General features: G+C 46.1%; 1 protein-coding gene across 3 annotated transcripts in view; it reads right to left on the bottom strand.

Moving 5' to 3' along the window:
• LOC120997970 (probable cation-transporting ATPase 13A5) overlaps positions 1 to 26,200 on the bottom strand; it is a 284,487-nt gene that overhangs the window by 251,680 nt on the left and 6,607 nt on the right. For all 3 annotated transcript variants that reach the window (XM_040428355.1, XM_040428356.1, XM_040428357.1), the window contains exon 2: positions 4,726 to 4,899. In XM_040428355.1, coding sequence (XP_040284289.1) covers positions 4,726 to 4,899 — 174 coding nt within the window. The remainder of the gene's footprint in view (positions 1 to 4,725; positions 4,900 to 26,200) is intronic.

Genomic DNA, 26,200 nt, shown 5'->3' with positions numbered 1-26,200 from the left:
GCGGCACAGAGGATTAGGAGGCGTGGCAGAAGTCTGGAAAGTCGGCGCTGGGCACGAACGGCGGCGGGTGCGGCCAGCACCTTGCATCCATTAACATCCCCTTGGGTACCTTATTTGTTTGACTGACAGGTCAGTAATAGCTGTTTTTTAGCTAAATAAGCCCACAGATGACATTTATAAGCCCACATTAGGAATCGTGAAGACGCCCTGAACATCAGCATATGTTTAGCTGACAGGGGTAAAACCTGGTGACAGAATCCCTTTAAATAGACTGCAATAGATGGGGACTTTAAAAAAGTAAACAAATGCAAAAAATTTTTTAAATAAAACTTTAAAACAAAATATGTACCTCAACATGGTACCAATAAAAACTAAAGCCCTCACACAGCTATATTGACCAAAAAATATGCATCTTATGGATGTTATGAAAAATATACACTGCTCAAAAAAATAAAGGGAACACTTAAACAACACAATGTAACTCCAAGTCAATCACACTTCTGTGAAATCAAACTGTCCACTTAGGAAGCAACACTGAGTGACAATCAATTTCACATGCTGTTGTGCAAATGGGATAGACAACAGGTGGAAATTATAGGCAATTAGCAAGACACCCCCAATAAAGGAGTGGTTCTGCAGGTGGTGACCACAGACCACTTCTCAGTTCCTATGCTTCCTGGCTGATGTTTTGGTCACTTTTGAATGGTGGCGGTGCTTTCACTCTAGTGGTAGCATGAGACGGAGTCTACAACCCACACAAGTGGCTCAGGTAGTGCAGCTTATCCAGGATGGCACATCAATGCGAGCTGTGGCAAGAAGATTTGCTGTGTCTGTCAGCGTAGTGTCCAGAGCATGGAGGCGCTACCAGGAGACAGGCCAGTACATCAGGAGACGTGGAGGAGGCCGTAGGAGGGCAACAACCCAGCAGCAGGACCGCTACCTCCGCCTTTGTGCAAGGAGGAACAGGAGGAGCACTGCTAGAGCCCTGCAAAATGACCTCCAGCAGGCCACAAATGTGCATGTGTCTGCTCAAATGGTCAGAAACAGAATCCATGAGGGTGATATGAGGGCCCGACGTCCATAGGTAGGGGTTGTGCTTACAGCCCAACACCGTGCAGGACGTTTGGCATTTGCCAGAGAACACCAAGATTGGCAAATTCGCCACTGGCGCCCTGTGCTCTTCACAGATGAAAGCAGGTTCACACTGAGCACATGTGACAGACGTGACAGAGTCTGGAGACGCCGTGGAGAATGTTCTGCTGCCTGCAACATCCTCCAGCATGACCGGTTTGGCATTGGGTCAGTAATGGTTTGGGGTGGCATTTCTTTGGAGGGCCACACAGCCCTCCATGTGCTCGCCAGAGGTAGCCTGACTGCCATTAGGTACGGAGATGAGATCCTCAGACCCCTTGTGAGACCATATGCTGGTGCGGTTGGCCCTGGGTTCCTCCTAATGCAAGACAATGCTAGACCTCATGTGGCTGGAGTGTGTCAGCAGTTCCTGCAAGACGAAGGCATTGATGCTATGGACTGGCCCGCCCGTTTCCCAGACCTGAATCCAATTGAGCACATCTGGGACATCATGTCTCACTCTATCCACCAACGTCACGTTGCACCACAGACTGTCCAGGAGTTGGCAGATGCTTTAGTCCAGGTCTGGGAGGAGATCCCTCAGGAGACCATCCGCCACCTCATCAGGAGCATGCACAGGCGTTGTAGGGAGGTCATACAGGCACGTGGAGGCCACACACACTACTGAGCCTCATTTTGACTTGTTTTAAGGACATTACATCAAAGTTGGATCAGCCTGTAGTGTGTTTTTCCACTTAAATTTTGAGTGTGACTCCAAATCCAGACCTCCATGGGTTGAAAAATTTGATTTCCATTTTTTTATTTTTGTGTGATTTTGTTGTCAGCACATTCAACTATGTAAAGAACAAAGTATTTCAGAAGAATATTTAATTAACTCAGATCTAGGATGTGTTATATTTGTGTTCCCTTTATTTTTTTGAGCAGTGTATGTGCAATACCCAAAATTGGATATTTGCAAATTGTTTGATTTATAATGCTACAGTAATGTTTTACTTGCCATGTATTGTTACACCAGCAAATGACATATAAGTGGCACCGGGAATGGAGCTAACCACTCCATTTTACCCCCTCTTAATAGGAGTGGGCCCATTTAGGAGGGAGAGCTAGCTAGGCTAGTGAGAAAACAGGGAGAATGTCCATCAGCTTCTGTTCCTTATGGCCTTAGGACCAGAAATCCATCTCTACTGTGAGGAACACTGCTCCAGAGGAAAAGGAAGGAACAAGGCCTGCAAAACCCATCAAGCTACGGTGCTCCAGATAGCAGAGTGCCCAGCTACAATTAGCTTTACAGACACTGCTGCAAGGTAAGGGATAACAAGTTAAGGCACACGTCACCATAATCCAAATCTCTGCGAGGTGGGGGAGAACAATTTCAGACACCCATCACCCCAGGGTGGGATAGGCACATCTGAAAGCCATTGGACACCTACAGTCACAGGTGCCAGCTTTATAGCAGTAGCAAAGAGGAATCAGTAGAGTCATCTAGAATTTTTCTGTCATCTAACCAGCCACCATACCTCATCATCTGGTGACAGAGAGTGCACCTTGTATTTATTATTGCTGAATGTACCACAAGTTACCATTTGCACTCAGTAAAGAAAGCCATTTGTTAATCTCTTACATATATGCCTGATTCTTTAATTTCACATTTTCACTGCACTGAACCCCAGAGAGTGACAGCCTGAGGGAATACACCATGACACAACATCTCATCAGGGCCACTACCACTACCTTCTTCCTCACCGGCTTCTCAGGTACTCGTTGTATATAAATTTGGTGTTGCCAAAATCATATTAACCTGAAGAATGAAGTTATCATATAATGAATACCACATGGAAAATCTCAGAAGAAATAAATAAATAAAAAACAAGACAAAATTATAATTGTTGCCCACTCACCTCCCATAAAAGTGATATAAAAAGTGATCAAAAAGTCATATGTACCACACAATGCTACCAGTAAAAATGACAGCTTTTCCCACAAAAAACTATTCTCAGTCAATAAAAAAGTTATAAAGTTATGGCTTTTGAAATCCATTTCAGCAAATTCCATATTACAAAATCCTGATGTTGATCCTTCCCTTCTGAGCGGTGCCACAGTGTGCCTTGAATCTGTGCAAGGTATAATGCAATCTCAAGACTATCAAGCCATTCTGGAGTGAAATGTGCTACCCAGTGTCTCATTCGCAGGTCATGGGTCCAACAGGATAATGACCAAAAACACACAGCTAATAACATCGACACATTGGACTATTCTGAAGTGGGCTTCTATCAGCCCAGTTCTAAATCCTATTCATTGAACATCTGTGGAAGTAGCTGAAACATGTAGTCTGGCACCCTTCAAACCTGAGACAGTGGGCCAATATACCTGTGGACGGGTGCAGAAGTCTCATTAAGAGTTACAAAAAATCACTTGATTGCAGTGATTGTCTCAAAAGGTTGTGCAACAAAATATTAAGTTAAGGGTATCATCATTTTTGTCCAGGAAAATTTCATTAGTTTGGCTTTTAAAATTATTACTTTGAACCACAATTCAAAAGCTGATTTTCATTAGCTGATTTTTAGTTTATTTTTATTTATTATTACTTTTGTTAGTTTCAGATTATTTCAGGGACCATTGTGGGTTTTTCTTTCTTTAAAGAAAAGGGTACCAATAATTTTGTCCATGTGTGTATGTCATAGCTGTAATGTACTGTCCAAGCAGATTTGATCAAATCACAGTAAGCAGCACAGTCAGCTGTCTTACATTTAGAAGTGGTGGTGGATCCGCCAAAGTTATACAGAGGCCGGCGGCTGTACTGTACATAACTGCGGCAGATCCACCGCCGGTGCATGGCCTTATTAAGACCGGCTTCTGAAAACCCCGGTCTTAAAAAATGTCCCCCAAAATTCCTATAATATGCATTCAAAACACTACTAAACAGCTTCCCATTGATCTCAATGGGAAAAAAATGCTCCCTCCATGTATGTGGATATAACTGTACACTTTAAAGCATGAGGAGTGTATTGAGCAGACACAAGCTAAGGTAGTTCCATACACAGTAGATACTGTCTGTGCTATACCGCTGACACTTATTCAGTAATTTACATCAGTATTTGTAAGCCAAAACCAGGAGTGGAACCTATAGAGAAAAATCATAATTGAAAGATGGCCGTTTCTGGGTTTTGGACCCACTCCTGGTTTTGGCTTATACGGTAAATACTGATTAAAATACTGACCAAATACTGACCTAATAGACATTGAATGTGTGCATGAGTTCTGGTGCTCACCACTGAGATTATTAGCTGTTTATAGACATAGAAATGCCAAATCAATTTGCTTTAAAATGCAACTACTTACATGTGAGAACATAACTTACATTGGCGTGATCCATTTAAATAAATTTCACTTTATTTATAAATAATATTCAATACATGAGCAGAGAAAATATATATTTTAATTATATTCTCCAAAATATTATGGTTTAGGAAAGACTGGCAATTACAGGGAATTTATATAGACTTTCATTAGTGGTTTAATGATGATGGGATAAATATTAGGAGCGAATCATATAGGGAGAAGTGTAAAGGAATGATTTCACATGAAATTCACTGTTGCAATCGATTTCATTAATTCTGCAATCTGGTTACTTACAGTGGTCCTGAGCAATATCACTTCAGCATCTGCCAAGCTGCATGAGACACAGTGACACCAGACATCCAGTTGAGGTTTCCAGTAGAAAATCATTTTAAGGATCCCCAAGGTAAAGATGTAACCAATAATGCAAAGGACATTTCGACTCTGTTCTTTCTTATAACAAAAGAGTTCCTGGGAAAATAAAGAGAATTTAAATTTATAGACTCTTTCAGTAAAACATACTAAATGCTTAATGTTCATGTAGTAAGTAATACGATGAACATAGGGTGTTGTGAACCCAGGGCTTCTTATATTAAGAAATGAAATATGGTTGCTACAGGCAATCGCTTCACTTCTGCTTCAAAACACCAACCACCATTCACTTGTATTGTACTTGCCTTTGTAACAAATTTGCAATAAATCATAGAGATAATTATTTACCTTCTTAAGGACCAAGTCAATTTTGGCAGCGATGCTTTTTTTTTTTACTTCCCTTCTTCCCATGAGACTACTTTTTTTTTAATTTTTTTAAGCTGACTTTTTTTTATGTGGGATGAAATTTATTCTTTAATAGCTCAATTTAAAGGGAACCCGTCATGAACTTTTCGGTGACGTCCCTGAGGGCAGCATAAAATAGTGACAGAAATGCATTTGAGCAGTGTGTCACTTATGAGCTAAAAGTAAGTGGTTGCTGAGAATCAGCATCATAATTATTGCAGCCCAGGCCTAAAAAAAAGAGTCAAATCTAATTGAGAAGAGTCCTGGTTATTCCTAATCTCCTGCTCTCTCACCCACCTGCTGATGACTGGCAGTTCTCTCCTAGAGAGGAAGAGAGAAAACTAGGTAGAAGACTGTCAGTCATCAGCAGGTGGGGAGGAGAGCGGGAATTCATGAATAACCAGGACTCTTCTCTGGTGGCCGGGACTCTTTTCCAGGCCCAGTCTGCAATGATTGTGATGTTGGTTCTCGGCAACCACTTACTTTCAACTTATAAATGACAGACCGCTGAAATCTACTCACCTGTCTCTACTTTATACTGCCGTTAGTATGGGCAGAATAAAGATGATGACAGGTTCCCTTTAAGGTTCAATAAAATGTAAAGCAAAAGCGTAGACAATTATTTGTTCAGTGGAATTAGAAAAAAAGTTATCAGAACCTCTTAAACATGGGTAAATCCACTAAAGATCGGTCCAGAGAGCCTCCAGGACGAATTTAGGTCTCATGCACGCGAACGTGTGCCGGCCAGGCCCCCTGCTGTGGACCGCAAATTGTGATCTGCAATGCACGGGCACTTACTTTGGGGACTCAGCATGCGGATCGCGGACCCATTCACTTGAATGGGGTCCGCGATCTGAATCCCACAGTCCGCACTGCAAAAAAGTAGTGCATGCACTACTTTTTTGCAGTGCAGAGGCAAGGACAGAAAACCCATGGAAGCACTTCGTAGTACTTTTGTGGGCTTCCGATCCGTGCCTCCATTCTGCACTGCACCTCCAAGTGAATGGGTCCGCATCTATGATGCAAGGTACACCCAGCCGGTGCTCATGTATTGCGGAGCCGCTGTTTGTGGGCCGCAATATGGACATAGCTGGGCATTGGCCGTGTGCATGAGCCCTAAAACTGTGAATGCTCATGCTCAAGGCACAAGCAGCCACGAAGCAGCAACGAGGAAAGATGGCACAGTTGAAACAGTCCAACCTGCCCGCATTTACTGAAGACAGCTCTGAGGCTGAAGAACTCTGTAGCGGCGAGGATCAGATTATCTCTATTTACTTCCTCAAAACTCTGCTGACGAGCTCCCTTAAACCTGTGATCCAAAGACATAAAAAAAGATCTGTGTCACATATACACTCACCTAAAGAATTATTAGGAACACCTGTTCTCTTTCTTATTAATGCATCATCTAGTCAACCAATCACATGGCAGTTGCTTCAATGCATTTAGGGGTGTGGTCCTGGTCAAGACAATCTCCTGAACTCCAAACTGAATGTCAGAATGGGAAAGAAAGGTGATTTAAGCAATTTTGAGCGTGGCATGGTTGTTGGTGCCAGACAGGCCGGTCTGAGTATTTTACAATCTGCTCAGTTACTGGGATTTTCACGCACAACCATTTCTAGGGTTTACAAAGAATGGTGTGAAAAGGGAAAAACATCCAGTATGCGGCAGTCCTGTGAGCAGAAATGCCTTGTGGATGCTAGAGGTCAGAGGAGAATGGGCCGACTGATTCAAGCTGATAGAAGAGCAACGTTGACTGAAATAACCACTCGTTACAACCGAGGTATGCAGCAAAGCATTTGTGAAGCCACAACATGCACAACCTTGAGGCGGATGGGCTACAACAGCAGAAGACCCCACCGGGTACCACTCATCGCTACTACAAATAGGAAAAAGAGGCTACAATTTGCACGAGCTCACCAAAATTGTACTGTTGAAGACTGGAAAAATGTTGCCTGGTCTGATGAGTCTTGATTTCTGTTGAGACATTCAAATGGTAGAGTCCGAATTTGGCGTAAACAGAATGAGAACATGTATCCATCCTCTGATGGCTACTTCCAGCAGGATAATGCACCATGTCACAAAGCTCGAATCATTTCAAATTGGTTTCTTGAACATGACAATTAGTTCACTGTACTAAAATGGCCCCCACAGTCACCATATCTCAACCCAATAGAGCATCTTTGGGATGTGGTGGAACGGTTGCTTCGTGCCCTGGATGTGTATCCCTCAAATCTCCATCAACTGCAAGATGCTATCCTATCAATATGGGCCAACATTTCTAAAGAATGCTATCAGCACCTTGTTGAATCAATGCCACGTAGAATTAAGGCAGTTCTGAAGGCAAAAGGGGGTCCAACACCGTATTAGTATGGTGTTTCTAATAATTCTTTAGGTGAGTGTATACTAGAGTTCAGGCCCTTGAGACCTTTCAGGCTGCAGTGGTCAAATTTAATACAGCAGTCTCCTATAACTTAGACAGCTGCCTAACCCATGAAAAACATCTTTACTCCTTAATGAAGGACCAAGACAACTGGGGGCAGCAAAATAATTTGAGACTTAAGGGCATACCTGAATCTGTCTCACCTGAAGCCCTTATGCCAACCCTCACTGCCTTCTTTGCGATTAGCCTCATCTCTGGAACTATATCCATTTACTAGGACTTGTCCCCTTTGGCCATGTGCAAGAGAAACCATCTGCACCCACTATTAGGAAGGCAGAGAGGCAGAAAGATCAGTTATAAGTAGCTACATCCATTTGAACTATTAATCAATACACCAAGTAGAAAGATTGTTATTAGAGCCTTTGCTGACCTCCAACAAATTTACGAAACTTTGGATATTTATGCACTGGACAGAACACAGCGCAAGATATTGCTTCATTACTTCCATTGCCTTTGATTACCGTCTGGACCCCTGTCGCCTTATCCAGACAGCAACGTGGGAGGAATAATCCCGGAAAGATGACTCTGTGGAGACTTCAGCAACATGTTGCTGACAGACCTGACAGCACCAGAATCACTTATCCATTCATCTCCTATTGACGCTGCTTTACCGTAACAGTTTATCTGGTGTGCTTTTATCATTATACACTGCTGGACATTACACCTTTTTTTAAATGTACTACTCTATATGGGTTCTGAAAGCCTACTGTATATCGATGGCCATCCTAATATAGATGGCCTAGGTTGTGGCTTTAGGGCGGGTAAAAGGGAATTTCCTCCCCCTCCTTGAGATCCTTAGGGGTCAGATTTTCTTTTTATTATAATTAGAGATGAGCGAATCGAAGTTGACGAAGTGTAATTCAATCAGAATTTTAGGGAAAATTCGATTTGCATCAGATCCTAATTTCCTCACGCTTCGTGGTAATGAATCCCGTTTTTTCCTAAAATGGCTGCTGCATGTGTTAGGACATGGAACAAAGAACTCTGGAAATGAGGGATCACCCACAATGCCATGCATGCAGCCAATCAGCAGCCAGCCAGCCCCTGTCATGTCACAGCCCTATAAATAGCCTCAGCCATCTTGGTTCTGCCATTTTCCAGTGTACTTAGTGCAGGGAGAGACGTCAGCAGGCGCTAGGGACAGTGCTAGAAAAGACTTCATTGTGCTGAAAAAACGATTTACAAGTTCATGGAAAGATTAGTCAAGGTGTAGGAAAAGGATAGGGAGGCATTATCTACACTATAAAAGGAGAACAGGGTGCAATAGGAGAGTGTACAGCCTGGGTAATAAGAGCAATCCTATTACATCTTGCTGCACTAATTGGTAATCCAAATTGCTGTTATACTGCTGCTTTTAGGTTGTTTGCACTATATGATACATCAGTAATTCCAGCAAACCTTGCTTGTGATTGGGGTGCAAGTTCTGTGTGATACAGCCATTTACGGGATGTATTAATAGGAAATATACGTACCTCCTATTAGCCGTCCTGCGTTGATTTTGCATTTTTTTGTTTTTTTTGGGGGGGGGGGGGGTATTAATAGGGGAAAAAAAGGGAAAAATATATGTCATAATTACCATTAAGCGGTGAAGTTACATTGTACTACAGCCATTTCCGGGGTATATTAAAAAGATAGATACGTACGTCCTATTAGCCGTTCTGCGTTGATTTTACATTGTTTTACTTTTTTGGGGGGGTTTATTAGTACGAAAAAAACGTACCATTAGCTGTTCTGCAGTGAATTGTGATTGTTATATTTCTTTTTTGGAGGTGTAGAAATAGGGAAAAGAATGTCTTAAATGCCGTTCAGCGGTGAAGTAACATTGAACTACAGCCATTTACGTGGTGTAGAAAAACAAAATATATGTACGTCTAATTAGCCAATCGGCGGTGAATTCTGATTGTTATATTTTTTGGGGGGTGTAGAAATAGGGAAAAAATATATGTCATAATTGGCAATCAGCGGTGAAGATCCATTGTCCTACAGCCATTTACATGGTATAGAAAAAGGAAATATATGTACGTCCAATTAGCCGTTCTGCAGTGAATTGTGATTGTTATATTTCTAGAAAAAAGAATACGTCTTAATTGCCATTCTGCAGTGAATTGTAATTATTATTTTTTGGGGGGGTTTATCTTAATCATAAAAAAAATATATAAGTCTTAATTGCCGTTCAGTGGTGAAGTAACATTGTACTACAGCCTTTTTTGGGGGGTATTATTTTAATTTTAATTTAATTCTTTTTTTTATACAGTATGTCAGACAGGCAGATGAAAGGTCCTTCAAAGGGAACGGGCAGTGGGCAAAATGTTTCTGACACAAGCAGCAGAAGAAGGGGGGGTGGCCCGGGAAAAGGCCCTGTGCCCCCACGTGTACTAAACCTTCCTCTGTCATTTTCAGTTTCCTCAGCGCGAGAAGTATTATATGCCGTAGGCTCGGCTCCACTTTTCAGTGATGACTAGCTTCTAGAGGACAGTCAGCAGCTACTGCCCAGTCAAGATCTGGAGGAGACATCCGCTGGTAGGCAGGCAAGTAGTGATGATGAGAGTCGCGTGGGAGCAGGTGTTGCTAGCGGACAGGCTCCTGGCCCTAAGACCGTTGAGAGGGACATCAGTGACGTGCAGACAGTAGCGGATGATGATGATGATGTAACCGATCACACTTGGGAGCCTGGTGAAGATGGCGCTTCATCATCATCAGGAGAAGAGGGTGGCAACTTGAGCATAAGGCAGTGGCTGAGCCAATAGGGTGGCAGCGTGGCAGTGAGTCAGCAGGGTGGCAGCAATGGGAGGTCGGGAGCCAACACTCCAGGGTAGACCACCCGTTTTGCAGCAGCATATCGGCCCGGAAAGTAGCGGTGCAGGGGTTCATAGAGGCAGCAGTAGCAGTCAATCATCAGAGCGGAGTGTTAAGGGGAAAATGCCATACTTGACGGTGAGGCAATTTGCCGAATTTGTGGGCAGAAGGTGAAGCATGGCCAGGGTACCAATGTTGCACCATGGCCCTGCGTTAACACATGCAGCATCACCATAAAGTGGCCTGGGAGAACCGTGGCTCCAATGTGGTGGTCCAGCCTGCCACAGCAACTGCTGCGTCACCCAGTGGCACGCACCCAATTTCATGTAGTTAAGAGACAACAGTATGCGTGCACTCTTCCAACGGTGCAGAAACTGAACATGCTCCTGGCCAAGTTGCTGGTGCTGCAGTCCCTCCCTTTCCAAGTGGTGGACTCTGCACCTTTCAGAGAACAGAGGTGGAGAGTCCCAAGACGTCATTAGTTTGCCAAAAAGGCAGGACCAACCCTGCACACACATGTAGAACAGAAGGTGGGCCAGTCCTTGAGCCTGTCGGTGTCTGCCAAAGTGCACCGCAGCGCCGACGTGTGGAGCTATAACTACGGTCAGGGACAATATATGTTCTTTACGGCCCACTGGGTGAATGTGGTTCCTGCACAGCCACACCAGCAACTTGGCCAGGTGACGCTGCTTCCGCCTCCACATATCCATGCCGTTGGTCTAGCGACAATGTCCGCCTCTGCCTCCTCATCCTCCACTGTGTCCTCACCTCCATTGCAGGGACAATTCACAGTGGCCATCCATCATACCACATGTGCAGGCCACGGCGGTGTCATGCTGTTCTGCCTGCACCTCATTTGCCTGGGCGAACGGAGTCACACAGAGGAGGAACTGCTCCATGTCCTTTAGCAAGAAATTGAATCCTGGCTTTCTCCGCAACAACTGAAAATCGGAACCATGGTGACCAACAACGGGAAGAACATTGTGTCGGCAATGCGTCAAGAAGGGCTGAGCCATGCGCCCTGCATGGCACACGTGTTCAATCTGGTTGTCTTCCACCCATCTGAAAGACATCCTAAAAATGGCCAGGAAACTGTGCATGCATTTCAGTCACTTCAGTCGATTCGGCTGGTTCGTCGAATTTTCCCCAAAAATTTCCTTCGATCCGAATTTATTTGCGGCGAATCACGTCAAAAATGGCTATTTCCGGGCTGCAGACAGCCTTTATATGGATATAGAACACTGTGCCTTGCAGTAACATGCATAGAGAGTGTGCTGGGTTAGTGAAATAATACTGTCAGTGAGGATGACATGCAGATGACAGGCGTCGCTATTAGAATCACTGTACACATTGCCAAAGCTGACCAAATAACTCAAGTATTAACTCAGTGTTAGTTACAGTGTTAGTTACAGGTCCATGTTAGCGTCAAGAAGGCTACAGAGTGGCAAAATGACAGAGTCTGGAGGTGGTAGCAGCATGAGGGGGCCACAGTGTGGCACAATGACACAGTATGAAGTTTGCAGCAGTATGAGAAGGCCACAGAGTGGCACAAAGACAGAGTCTGGAGTTGGTGACAGCATCAGGAGGCTACAGAGTGCCTCAATGACAGAGAATCTGGAGGTGGTGGCAGCATGAGGAGGCCACAGAATGGCACAATGACAAAGTCTGGATAAAAGACTGAGGGCACAGATTGTTGAGAAAGATGCAGATGGAAAGTTATCTGTAGAGCTGTATGACGGTAACCTGCAGATTAATGCAGCCCTCAAAAGAAAGTTGGGTTTGTCGGTTCCAATTTACCTAAGCCTGATAGGACCGTTAAAATAAAATAATTAAACTTTATTGGTATTACTGGTTTAAAACCTACGGGTGTAGGTTTCATATATGTAAAAAACAGTCTTCAAGAGGAGCATAAACTGTGTGGCTTGATGAAGCAATAAATCACCACGCAGTGAATGTTTCTGAACCAAAAAGTATGTCAGAGCTCACTCAGACCCTCCTCTAGCTAAACAGAATGCCTGAAGGCCAGCTCACAGGAGCCACTGGTATGTCTTCAGACAATTATCCCAGAGAATTTAACTAGTAACCTCCCTAGGTTTCTCAACTATAAGTCTCAATGTTGCTTAAAGTCTCAATCTCAGGTTTTAGGATAAGATCAAATACACGTGGCTCAATGCGTTTCTGTGCTCTTATTGTTAGCACTTTGTCAGGAGCCATACACAGGAGACCTTGTTTACATAATATCCCTGCCTGAAAGTAACTATGATGCTCTGGAAGTATTTGCGCTAGGATGGCCGCACACGGCCGTGTGAGCACCAAGCTTTAAAGGGGAATACACCCCGCCCCCAGGGGCATGGCTTGGTGCGGCCAGCCAGTCGGATGTGAGAGGCTTCCCCGTATTCATCCGACTGTCGGAAACGCCTCACAACTGCAAAAGGTAAGCCTCCAGGGGAAGCGCTGAATGCGCAAATTGTATCAAGGGGGGGGGGACAATTACGGTGGCTATCCCAGGGAAAGTAAAGTATTCCAGGAACGAATGTGGGGAAACCCCTACCATCCTACAGATCTATTAATCATTAAATACCGGCTCCTAGAAATACCTTAAATACCACTAGGTGTATTGTCCAGAGAGGCTTTGAAACTGAAGAACATAAACCCATATTTTTCGCACACATCACGTATAACTCCAATGAACTCAAACAAGGGGACATCTAGGAGAGTAACATCATGATGTACACACGATGGCTCCCCTAGATGGGAGTACGGACTAACACATTTATGTATTACACATTGAAGTTCAGCAACTTACTAATTCGTGATTAAAGTTTCTGCTTGCTGTCAGTGTATAGTCCTACAACAACTAGAAGTTTGCTGTACTGCGCCCCGCCCAGGCTATTCGCCAGAACTAAGCCTTCAGCTTCTCATCCTGAGCTTCCTGACTCACAAATTACAAGTGAAGTTAACCTACTTCATCACACATGGTATCACATGGTACAGCAAATTACTAATTCATGATTTGAATTTCTGCTTTCAGTGTATTCCCCAGAACTAAGCCTACAGTAGCTCAATCTGAAACTCCTGGTTCATGAATTACAATACTGCCTCACACATAGTCTCACATGGTGATTCTAATAGGCCATAGTTAAGTGGAGGGACTTAAGTGTAAAATTTTCTATGCTGAAACAGACTGCTTTTCAAAAAAATGATGCAAAAGAAATCGCATCATTGAGGCCAGCGGGCATGATTGTATCTAGCCTGAATATCCACTGGGCCTCCTTTTGATGTAACAGCCGGTCAATATCGCCACCTCTCAATGGTCTCTTGAAAAACTCAATGCCTTGAAATTTCACTTATGCCACTCTCCCGTCATGACATTCCTCAAAATGACGTGCAATGGGCGCGTCCTTCAGTTTTGGTATGTCAGATATGTGCTCCCCAACACGTCGACTCAACTCACGCTTAGTTTTACCTACATACTTTACACCACAGATACATGTCATCAGGTAAACCACCCCCGCAGATTTGCAATTAATGAACAATCTAATGTAATAAGATCTATCAGTGATACTGCCAGTGAATGATTTACCTTTAAGAATATATCTGCAGAATTTGCATGACCCACATGGAAAGGTGCCCACTAGTATATTCTGTAACCATGTCTGCTGGTTCTGCCTTTGATAAAAGCTATGAACCAAGCTGTCTCTCAGATTTTGGCTACGGCGATATGTGATTGCTGGTTTACACCGCCTAAATCAGGGTCTGATAGCAGAATATCCCAATTTTCTGATAAGATGTGCCTCACTTCATTTTGGGCTCTGTCATATGTCCCAATAATCCTGAGTGTACTGTCCTTTTGTTCTCTGTTCTTGGGACACAATAGTTGTTCTCTATTGACACTCAGGGAATGTTGGAACGCCTGTTTCAAAATATCTTGTGGATAACCGTGGACCCTGAATCTCTGTTGTAGGTCTTTAGCAGCCGACCTAAAGTCAGACAGACGAGAGCAATTTCTCCGGACACTTAGGTATTGTCCCTTGGGTATCCCTTTTTTTAAGGACACCGGATGACCACCATGATTATTCGTGGCTGTAGATTTCTGAAAAATGCTTGTGACAATCTGTCCAGACTCATCAATGGACATCATAAGATCCAAAAAGGAGATTTGCTTCTCATTAATCTCTGAAGTAAAGAAAAGGCCCAACTGATTGTTGTTAAGAGCTGCAACAAAGTCCGAAAATTGCGCTTTGCTTCCTCGCCACAGGATCAGGACATTATCGATGTACCTGATCCAAAGTGAAACCAATTATGTAAAGTGTTCTAATGCATCACTGAACATATATTCTCTCTCCCACCAGCCCAGGTACAGGTTGGCAAAAGTGGGGGCACGGGGGCTCCCCATTGCCACACCCCTGAGCTGGTGGAAGATCTGAGAGTTAAAGGTAAAAACATTGTGCGTGAGAATGAATTCCAGCAATTCCATAAGGAATCGATTGTGCCGTATAAGGTGCTGACCTCTTTGATGTAAAAATGTGAGAACCGCTTCACAGCCCAAACCATGTGGTATTGAGCTGTAAAGGGCCTCAACATCAAGGCTCGCCAGAAAGATTCCCTACTCACAGTGGATGTCATTGAGTCGACAGAGGACATCCATTGTTTCCCTTGCATAAGAGGGCAAGCTCATAACAAAGGGTCTTAGAATAGTGTCAACATAGGTACTTATATTCGCTGTTAGGCTGCCTATGGCCGACACTATCAGCCTACCCTTTGAGGCGGTCGCCCCCTTATGCAATGTTGCTCCTGCCCCCTTGCCCACGTCTCCCACGACCTCTTGTACTATAAGGACGCCTGTATGATTTATTGTACTGTCCTCTACTAGATGTTGTCTGTTCAAATTCAGTCTCACACTAGGATGAAGACACTTTTTTACTTGTTCAATATTATCTTTTAATTCAGTTTCAGTGTTGGACAATACTGTTTTTTCCTCCTCTAGCAACAGCTTCATTAATCTAAGTGAGGATTCTATAGATTCCTTTTCCCATTTCTTAATAAACTCATTAGATCTCAAATGGGACGCTGGGGTGGCGCAGACCTCTAGGAAGGATTTTTGTTTTTTATACACGTCTCCAGAGACTGCACTTCCCACCAGGATCTTATAAAGTTCTTATAAATCCGGGTCACCTGTTTAAAGGCTGACGTAATGCTTTGTGATTGAAAGTATGTGGGAAGTTCCTTCTCTGTAAAAACTTCACTAGGATCCCCCATCCATTCCTCAGTATTGATATTCCCTGATAAAAAACCTGCCATCCCCCAGTCAAAAGAACTCCAAACAAACAAATTTCTAACGGAATGCTAGTATAGTAGTATACGTCCCTCACACAATAATCAATTTAACCTAAGCCTGGCCGTGTGAGAACCAAGCTTTAAAGGGGAATACACCCCACCCACAAGGGCGTGGCTTGATGCAGCCAGCCAGTCGGATGTGAGAGGCTTCCCCGTATTCAGCCGACTGTTGGAGCGCCTCATAACTTCAAAAGGCAAGCCTCTGGGGGAAGCGCTGAATGCATCTAGATGTCCCCTTGTTTGAGTTCATTGGAGTTATACGTGATGTGTGCGAAAAATATGGGTTTGTGTACTTCAGTTTCAAAGCCTCTCTGGACAATAGACCCAGTGGCGTTTAAGGTATTTCTAGCAGCTGGTATTTAATGATTAATAGATCTGTAGGATGGTAGGGGTTTCCCAACATTAGTTCCTGGAATACTTTACTTTCCCTGGGATAGCCGCCGTAAGTGTCGTCCCCCCCATACAATTTGCGCATTCAGCGCTTCCCCCGGAGGCTTGCCTTTTGAAGTTATGAGGCGTTCCGACAGTCGGATGAATACGGGGAAGCCTCTCACATCCGACTGGCTGGCCGCTCCAAACCACGCCCCTGGGGGTGGGGTGTATTCCCATTTAAAGCTTGGTGCTCACATGGCCCCATGCGGCCATCCTAGTGCCGATACTTCCACCAGAGTATCATAGTTACTTTCCGGCAGGGATATTATGTAAACAAGGTCTCCTGTGTATGGCTCCTGACGAAGTGCTAACAATAAGAGCACAGAAACGCATTGAGCCACGTGTATTTGATCTTATCCTAAAACCTGGGATTGATCCACGGTACTAGCCATACTAGATGCCAGACTTTAAGCAACATTGAGACTTAGGCCTCTTTCACACGGGCGTCATGTTTTTGGCCCACATAAGATGCGGTTTCGTTGCGGGAAAATGCGCAATTTTTTTCGCGCGAGTACAAAACTTTGTAATGCATCTTGCACGCACGTGAGAAAAATCGGCATGTTTGGTACCCAAACCCGAACTTCTTCACAGAAGTTCGGGTTTGTGTTAGGTGTTGTGTAGATTGTATTATTTTCCCTTTATAACATGGTTATAAAGGAAAATAATAGCATTCTTAATACAGAAAGCATAGTACAATAGGGCTGGAGGGGTTAAAAAAAATATTTAAAAAAATGAACTCCCCTTAATCCACTTGTTCGCACAGCCCGGCTTCTCTTCTGTCTTCTTCTTTGAGGAATAGGAACTTTGATGATGTCACTGCGCACATCACATGGTCCATCACATGATCCTTTACCATGGTGATGGATCATGTGACGGACCATGTGATGAGCGTAGTGACGTCACCACAGGTCCTTTTCCTGTGCACAGCAAAGAAGCAGAAATAAGAGAAGCCGGGATGCGTGAACAAGTGGATTAAGGTGAGTTAAATTATTATTATTTTTTAACCCCTCCAGCCCTATTGTACTATGCATTCTGTATTAAGAATGCTATTATTTTCCCTTACAACAATGTTCTAAGGGAAAATAATAATGATCAGGTCTCCATCCCGATCGTCTCCTTAGCAACCGTGCATGAAAATCGCACCGCATCCGCACTTGCTTGCGGATGCTTGCGATTTTCACGCAGCTACATTCACATAGTGGAGATGGCAGCGACAGCAGCAGCATGATACCACAGAGTGGCACAGTGACATAGCATGGAGATGGTAGCAACAGCAACAGCATGATACCACAGAGTGACAAGGTGACATAGTGTGGAGATGGCGGCAACAACAGCAGCAGCATGATACCACAGAGTGGCATGGTGACATACTGTAGTGTGGAGATAGGAGCATCAGGAGGACACAGAGTGGCATGGTGACATGGTGTGGAGATGGATGATCTAATCTTCTGCATCAGGCATCGGTGGGTGGAAATCCTTGTCGATACACGCCTGATTCATCTTGACAAAAGTAAGTCTCTCCACATTTTGGTTGGACAGATGAGTTCTTCTTGGGGTAACTATGGCCCCCCTCGCACTAAACACCCGCTCTGATGCCACACTACTGGTCGGGCAGGACAGCTTTTCCAGGGGAAACTCTGACAGTTGTGGCCACAAATACAGCTTGGCTGCCCAGTAGTCCAGCGGATCTTCAATGTGGGGTGGCAGGGTGCTGTCCAAGTATGCCACCACCTGCTGGTTCAGGTCCTGCTCCAGGTCTACCTGCTGCTGCTGGTGAGTAGTTTCTTTACTATGGGGGTGAAGAAAGCTGCTCATCATGGACTCTAGACTCAGGCTGCTGCTGATAAAGCTGCTACTGTTCCTACCACCGCACCCCTCCCCAGCAGCTATGGCAGTGGAATGTGAGCGCAGAGGGCCCTCCGGTCAGACCTGCGAGAGGATGGACGATGGTGCAGATAAGCAGAGGCCAAATGACTACATAGAATGTCTCTGCAGTACTTCAGTTTGTCCTCCCTTTCAATGGGTCTAAAAAAGGCCCCTATTTTGGAATGGTAGCGAGGGTCCAACATGGTGGAGTGCCAAAAGTCATCCCTCTGCCGAATGGTGACAATTCTGCTGTCGCTACGCAAACAAGTGAGCATGCAGCGGGCCATTTGTGCAAGTGACTCTGAGGGATTCCCTGCATCCATCTCCACTGCACACTGCCACGGTGTGTCTGGGTCCTCTGTCTCGTCTTCCTCATCACCAAGTCTTGCTCCTCCGACTGCTCCTGCGCCTCCTTTCCTGTCACTGCAGTAGAAAAACCACTCAATTGGCTACATATTGCCTGTGCTCCAATGTCCTCCTCCCCCTCCTCATCCTCTTCCAGTTCAGCCCTCACAGGGCTCACGTGGCCATGAGATCTATGCGCCACGTCTCCTGTCCCCTGACAAGCCATATTTACCAGCATCTGTTCCAGGACATGAAGCAGTGGAATGATGGCGTTCATCCCGTAGTCCTGGCGACTGACAAATAACGTGGCCTCCTCAAAGGGCCTGAGCAAACGGCAGGTGTCATGAATGAGCTGCCACTGGCTGACATCGAGTTTAGAAAGGGGAGTACTCCTATCCGCTTGGATCATCAAGAAATCGTTGATGGCCTTTCTCTGTTCGTACAGTCAGTCCAACATATGCAGGGTGGAATTCCAACGGGTAGAAATGTTGCATATCAGCCTATGTTGGGGATGTCGTTCTGCCGCTGCATCTCAAGGAGGGTGTGCTTTGCGGTGTATGAGTGGCTGAAATGCATGCAAAGTTTCCTGGCCATTTTTAGGATTTCCTTCCTGGCCATTTGCAGATGGGTGGAAGACTTCAGGAACCACAGATTGAACATGTGTGCCATGCAGGGCGCATGGCTCAGCCTTCCTTGACGCAGCACCGACAATATGTGTATTGTCCCACTAGATTGGCGTGGGCACTACACAAGGGTCAATTGGTGTGCGCGTTCCTCCTACTCACAAAGGACAGAAATGTCATATGTAATTGTGCAAGCAATGTATTTTCTAATGTGTTTTTATATGCAAGGTTCCCCTGTATGATGCAATAGCAGGCCTAGCTGGGTGTAGTTAGACATCCCAGACACTAGAGGGAGATAGGGAGCCCCTAGTATAAAGGTTCAGGCCCAGACAGGGAGAGGGAGTTCAGAGTTCAGAGTCAGGAGTCTGCAGAGACAGAAGTTAGAAGGCACCAGCCAGTGATATGCTGGGGGCCTCCTCCTGACATGCAGCTAGACAGCCCAGGCTTCTAGTTGTTACCAGGGGGCTAGTAGAGGGATCCTAGCCCACCTGCGGATCAAGAGAGCCATAGTTAGCTCTGAAGACACCCCAGTTGCAGGACAGCACCTCCTGGGAGAAACCTGCAGTTACCCTCAAGCCGAGTAAGGACAATACCAGGTCAGATAAGTACCCTGATGGGCAGAGGTTCTATAAAGTAAAGCAAGCGCCAATACTGGAGGAAGGATTTATATACCAAGGATTAAAGCCAGCATTTAGGCATCCAGGCCTTGGGATCCAGCCAGCTAGAATAGCTGAAGGGAATAGAGCAGCATTGCACTGTAAAGCATCAACCGTTGTGCCCTCCAAGTATCTTGCATGATTAATTCCTGCCACTATTTAAAGTCTACCTGCTTGTGAAGTATTGTTCAAGGGACTGCATTATCATCACTATCAACTGTAACTGTATGTACAAAGTTGGACTGTGTTCACCAAGTAAATCAACGTTTGGTTTATCCACTGAGTACTCAGTTATTCCTCCTATAAATCGGTGTGCCACCGTTACAGGCACTGGCGTCACAAATCCAACAGGGACCTTGCCCCAGGCACTAAAAATACCTGTAACATCCAGGGCACCTCATCCACCATCAGGCCTGGTCCCTATATACAGAGTGTGCCCCAGAGGAACTGTGTCTACCTCTCCTTCACTGCCGCATGCCTGCCCAGGGTTCTCCAATACAGTGAGCAACCCTCGATTGCCCATAACCGTGACCTCGCTTCGCTATACCCTGCAGGTCTGGCGTGCTGCATAAATTGGCGTCACGAACAGGATTTACGGAATATTCCTGCGCCATTGCGGATATACAACTGTGTGCTAAAAATTGCCTTAAAAGTGACCAAGCCCTATTGTTTTATTCAAAATTGCTGGGCCAAAGAACTTTGCTAATTAGTGGTGTGAAGATAATATTTTCTGGACTGTTTGCTGCTTGTTTAAGCCACCGCTTGCTGTCAGTGAATAGACAGCGTTTTGCTAAAGATGGCCGCTGAGCTTGCTTGAATTTACTGCTGCGTCATCTTCATCCTGAATTGGCGGTAAAAGTTGGCGCCTTTTTGCTGAAAAGAGCGGGAAAGGCTCAATGTCGGCGCCACCGCCCTGTCTGGACATTTGCATGTCTGCAGAAATGGACTCCGCCTCCTCCATACTGGAGTACCTGGGGGGCGGCCTCCCAGTGCAATGGGAGGATCTGTCTGAACTTATTGGTGCCACCCTGTCGCTCTCCAGAGAAGGATCGAGCATGTTGCAGAGTGAAGACTACTCTGCTGGGATGTCTGCGCCTGATTTTCTGGAAATGGATGATGTTGGTGTAGAGCCAGAGGACGCTCCACCGGCCTACTCTCCGGGACCGGAGAAGCCTGCCTGCCCGCCACTGAGGACGCAACCGGAGAACTACTATGGCTCCTGGAGGGACTTCTTTCAGCCCTCGTTCAAGTGGTCAGCGTTAATGGCAGAGATCCGGGAGGCCGCCATAAAGAAAAATACCAAGACGAAGATATTTTACGAGGAACTGGCAAAGACCGTTCACGAGCGCCACACTGACACCCAACCCCGTCTGGAAAGGAGAAAGGGGTTGGTTGTGGCTTTTGACAAGAACCGTGGCTACGGTTTCATACAGGACTATACCACCAGCAGAGACTTATACGTGAACCGGAGATCCGTCAAGCGGGGTTACCTCCCCGAGCATATGCATAACCTCCGCGAGGGAGAGGAAGTGGAATTCACCCCTGCCGAGGGCCTGCAAGGTCCATATGCTACTGCCGTGACCCGTCCCAAGAAAGAATCAGAGGACTGGGAGGCAGATGAGGACTACTCTGGCTGCGAGCGCAAACTAGCGCGCTCTCCAGAACCGGCCCATCACGCATTCCAAGAGCGGGGCTCTTTCATTGGCCCGAATGTTTTCTGGCAGCCCACAGTATTGGAGAAATGGGTGAGCCCCTATCCATCCCCCGAGCTGCCTCGCCGGGAGAAAACGATCCAAGAAATGGAGAATCTGAAAGGACTCCGCGTTACCCTGGATAATATCCGGAAGGGTAAGAGACCTGATGTGCCACCTGAGCCTGCAGCGGCCGCGTCCGATGCATTATCTACTGTACCAGTGCCGGCGGCGACAGCGGAGGACAGCGATCCTGAGACAGAGAGCCTCGACGACCAGATCGTCCGTCTGGAGGAAAAGTTGCGGGAGTTACGCAGAATTGCCACCGCCAGGATCCAGACGCCACCTAAGAAGGAAGAGGTAAGGGTACCTGTCCCTACCAGCCGGCCACCTTCTGCTACCACAGCTGCGTTAAGGCCCCCAAGAAGGCCCTCTCACCCTGTGACTTGCTGCGCAGAGCCCACCGGACCGCTTGCGGCGGCGGTACCTAGGCAAGCACAACCTGCGATTGTTATCCCTGCACCGGTGCGGTCAGCAACTGTTATCACCCCTAAGCCTATGGGGCCAATACCTATTAGGGGTCCCTTCATGCTGCAGCTGCCCCCTAATACCGTGTTGTGGGCACATCCGCCTGTGGAGGATTATTACCGGCCTCATTTGCCAGCAGAGCCAGGTGATTATGATATGCCCCTGTGAATTAGCCTGCTAGGCCCTTGATTTATTTTCTTTGCCAAGGGATTACTTCTGAAAATTTAACCATTCCAGGACAGGAGTCCTTTGTTTTGGTCCTTTGTTGCTGCTGCCAGTTACCCACGGCTCAGTGGTAGTGGTCACCCACTGAAATAAAAATGTCAGCAAAACCATCTTGTTTCCAGGACCTCCTGCCTGCTGCTACCTTATTGTGCCAAGTTGTGCCTGTTTCTACGTTGCACCTTTAACCCTTTAACCCCCTTTTCAGGTTGAGTAAGGGTATTACAGCACTTGTTTTTATATTATGCCATTTGAAAAGTGTGGGCTATCTTTTATGTGCTGTCATTTTTTTGTGCAACTGAATTCTAAAGAAACGTGCCCAGTGATAGACTCAAAAGTACCTGAGCCTCTGAGATATTGCTCTTTTAAAGAAATGTGCCCAGAGATGGACTCCACTGTAAGCGAGCCTCTGTGATTTGCTACCTTGTCTTGCTGGTGAAAGACACTCACTCAAAATAAGAAAGAAACCTGGGTACGGACTCATATTTGTTCCTTGAGCCTCCAAGAACTTTTAATTGTTTTATATTTTTCTATTGTTCTATTATGGACATTTTGCACTTATGGACTATCCTGGTAATAATGTCACGCTGCACCAGGTCAGCGCCCCTGTTCCCTCACACTATCCTGAGAGAAGAGAACGACGCCCCTTTTCACCGTTACTTGTTCCTAAGCCAGTGGAACTGCCTGATTTATACATATAATGTATTTTTGCAAATGTAGATGAAATTTTCCTGCTTTGCGCTATTCTCTCTTTTTCAGGTGCAGTATCCAGCTGGGCAGGGCCCCTCCATGTTGCGCCGAGGACGGGCAACGTTATAGCGTGGTGGTATGTAGTGTCCCACTAGATTGGCGTGGGCACTACACAAGGGTCAATTGGTGTGCGCGTTCCTCCTACTCACAAGGGACAGAAATGTCATATGTAATTGTGCAAGCAATGTATTTTCTAATGTGTTTTTATATGCAAGGTTCCCCTGTATGATGCAATAGCAGGCCTAGCTGGGTGTAGTTAGACATCCCAGACACTAGAGGGAGATAGGGAGCCCCTAGTATAAAGGTTCAGGCCCAGACAGGGAGAGGGAGTTCAGAGTTCAGAGTCAGGAGTCTGCAGAGACAGAAGTTAGAAGGCACCAGCCAGTGATATGCTGGGGGCCTCCTCCTGACATGCAGCTAGACAGCCCAGGCTTCTAGTTGTTACCAGGGGGCTAGTAGAGGGATCCTAGCCTACCTGCGGATCAAGAGAGCCATAGTTAGCTCTGAAGACACCCCAGTTGCAGGACAGCACCTCCTGGGAGAAACCTGCAGTTACCCTCAAGCCGAGTAAGGACAATACCAGGTCAGATAAGTACCCTGATGGGCAGAGGTTCTATAAAGTAAAGCAAGCGCCAATACTGGAGGAAGGATTTATATACCAAGGATTAAAGCCAGCATTTAGGCATCCGGGCCTTGGGATCCAGCCAGCTAGAATAGCTGAAGGGAATAGAGCAGCATTGCACTGTAAAGCATCAACCGTTGTGCCCTCCAAGTATCTTGCATGATTAATTCCTGCCACTATTTAAAGTCTACCTGCTTGTGAAGTATTGTTCAAGGCAGGGGCGTACCTAGAGCATTTGGCACCCGGGGCGAACCCTTTGTTTGGCAAACCCCCCCAAGAAAGTTAAAAAAACATGCACAAACTTTTTTCAATGTTTTCAATAATATTTATAAATAAAAATAAAACCCCTTAATAAAATAAACCTCTGCACACCCCCTTAACGAAATAAACCCATTAACCCCCCTTAATAAAACCCATTAACCACCCCTTAATAGACCCCTTAACCCTTCCTTAATAAAATAAAAACCTGCACCCCCTTAAACCCCAGTATAATAAACATTGGTGGTGCAGTGCGCCCCCCCTCCCTAGTATAATAAACATATAAACATTGGTGGTGCAGTGCGCCCCCCCCAACACCCCAGTATAATAAACATTGGTGGCACAGTGCGCCCCCCCCCCCACATAATAAACATTGGTGGGCAGTGCGCCCCCCCTCCCTATCATAATAAACATTGGTGGGCAGTGCGCCCCCCCCCCCAACACCCCAGTATAATAAACATTGGTGGCACAGTGCGCCCCCCCCCAACATAATAAACATTGGTGGGCAGTGCCAATGAGGGTTAAAAAAATAAATAAAAATTAATTCACCACCTCCAATTGATCGCGTAGCAGCCGGTCTCATGTACTTTCTTCAGGACCTGTGGTGATGTCACTGAGCTCATCACATGATACATCACATGATCCATCACCATGGTAATGGACCATGTGATAGAGGCTGGAGCTCAGTGACGTCACCACAGGTCCTGAAGAAAGTACAAGGAGACCGGCAGCAGCTACGCGATCAATTGGAGGAGGTGAGTTAATTTTTTATTTTTTAACCCTCATTGGCACTGCCCACCAATGTTTATTATACTGGGGGGGGGGGCGCACTCAATGTTTATTATACTGGGGGGGGGCGCACTCAATGTTTATTATACTGGGGGGGGGCGCACTCAATGTTTATTATACTGGGGGGGGGCCGCACTCAATGTTTATTATACTGGGGGGGGGGCGCACTCAATGTTTATTATACTGGGGGGGCGCCGCACTCAATGTTTATTATACTGGGGGGGCGCACTCAATGTTTATTATACTGGGGGGGGGGGGCCGCACTCAATGTTTATTATACTGGGGGGGGGGGCGCACTCAATGTTAATGAAGATAACTGACCTATTAATACAAATGCAGGAGGCGGGTGCCGGAATCAAATAGCCGGCACCCGACCTCTATGACAGGGAGCGGCACCTGAGGGGTTAACTGCCGCTGATGAGGCCGATCGCAGCTCCCTGTCATAGAGGTCGGGTGTCGGCTATTTGATTCCGGCACCCGTCTCCTGCATTTGTATTAACAGGTCAGTTATCTTCATTGGTGGCGCAGTGGCCACAGCCCCTCCCCCGGCCCTGTCCCTCTTCTTATTGGCCGCGGCGGCAGCAGCACAGGGGGAGGGAGAGACCATCTGGAGCCCTGCCCCTATCACAGCGCCATGCCTGGGCCGGCCCACTCGCCACATTTTTTTTTTATTTTTTATTTTTTTTATTTTTTTTATCCTCAGTCTCGGCTGGCACCCCCCTTGTGAGTGGCACCCCCCTTGGTACGCCACTGGTTCAAGGGACTGCATTATCATCACTATCAACTGTAACTGTATGTACAAAGTTGGACTGTGTTCACCAAGTAAAGCAACGTTTGGTTTATCCACTGAGTACTCAGTTATTCCTCCTATAAATCGGTGTGCCACGGTTACAGGCACTGGCGTCACGAATCCAACAGGGACCTTGCCCCAGGCACTAAAAATACCTGTAACATCCAGGGCACCTCATCCACCATCAGGCCTGGTCCCTATATACAGAGTGTGCCCCAGAGGAACTGTGTCTACCTCTCCTTCACTGCCGCATGCCTGCCCAGGGTTCTCCAATACAGTGAGCAACCCTCGATTGCCCATAACCGTGACCTCGCTTCGCTATACCCTGCAGGTCTGGCGTGCTGCATATGTTCTTCCCGTTGTCGGTCACCATGGTTCCGATTTTCAGTTGTCGCGGAGAAAGGCAGTCGATTTCTTTCTGAAGGACAAGGAGCAGTCCCTGTGTGACTACGTTCGCTCAGGCAAACCAGGTGCAGAACCGTGTGACACTGCCGTGCCCTGCACATGTGGAATGCTGGAGGGGCACTGTGACTTGTCCCTGCAGTGGAGGCTGAGGACATGGTGGAGGATGAGGAGGCAGATGTGTACATTGTCCCAGGACAAATGGTGTGACAACATGGAGGCGGAAGAGGCGTCACCTGGCCAAGTTGCTGGTGTGGCTGTGCAGGAACCACAATCACTCAGTGGGCCGTAAAGAACATGTGTTGTCCCTGACCGTAGTTACAGCTCCACACGTCGGCGCTACTGTGCACTTTGGCAGACACAAACAGGCTTAAGGACTGGCCCACCTTCTGTTCTACATATGTGTGCAGGGCTGGCACTGCCTTTTGTGAAAAGAAATGACGGCTTG

The sequence above is a fragment of the Bufo bufo genome, chromosome 4 (genome assembly GCF_905171765.1).
Source record: "Bufo bufo chromosome 4, aBufBuf1.1, whole genome shotgun sequence".
In the NCBI taxonomy this organism is placed as follows: Eukaryota; Metazoa; Chordata; class Amphibia; order Anura; family Bufonidae; genus Bufo; species Bufo bufo.
Note: the sequence above shows the minus strand (reverse complement) of the source record. Positions and strands in the feature narration are given on the sequence as shown.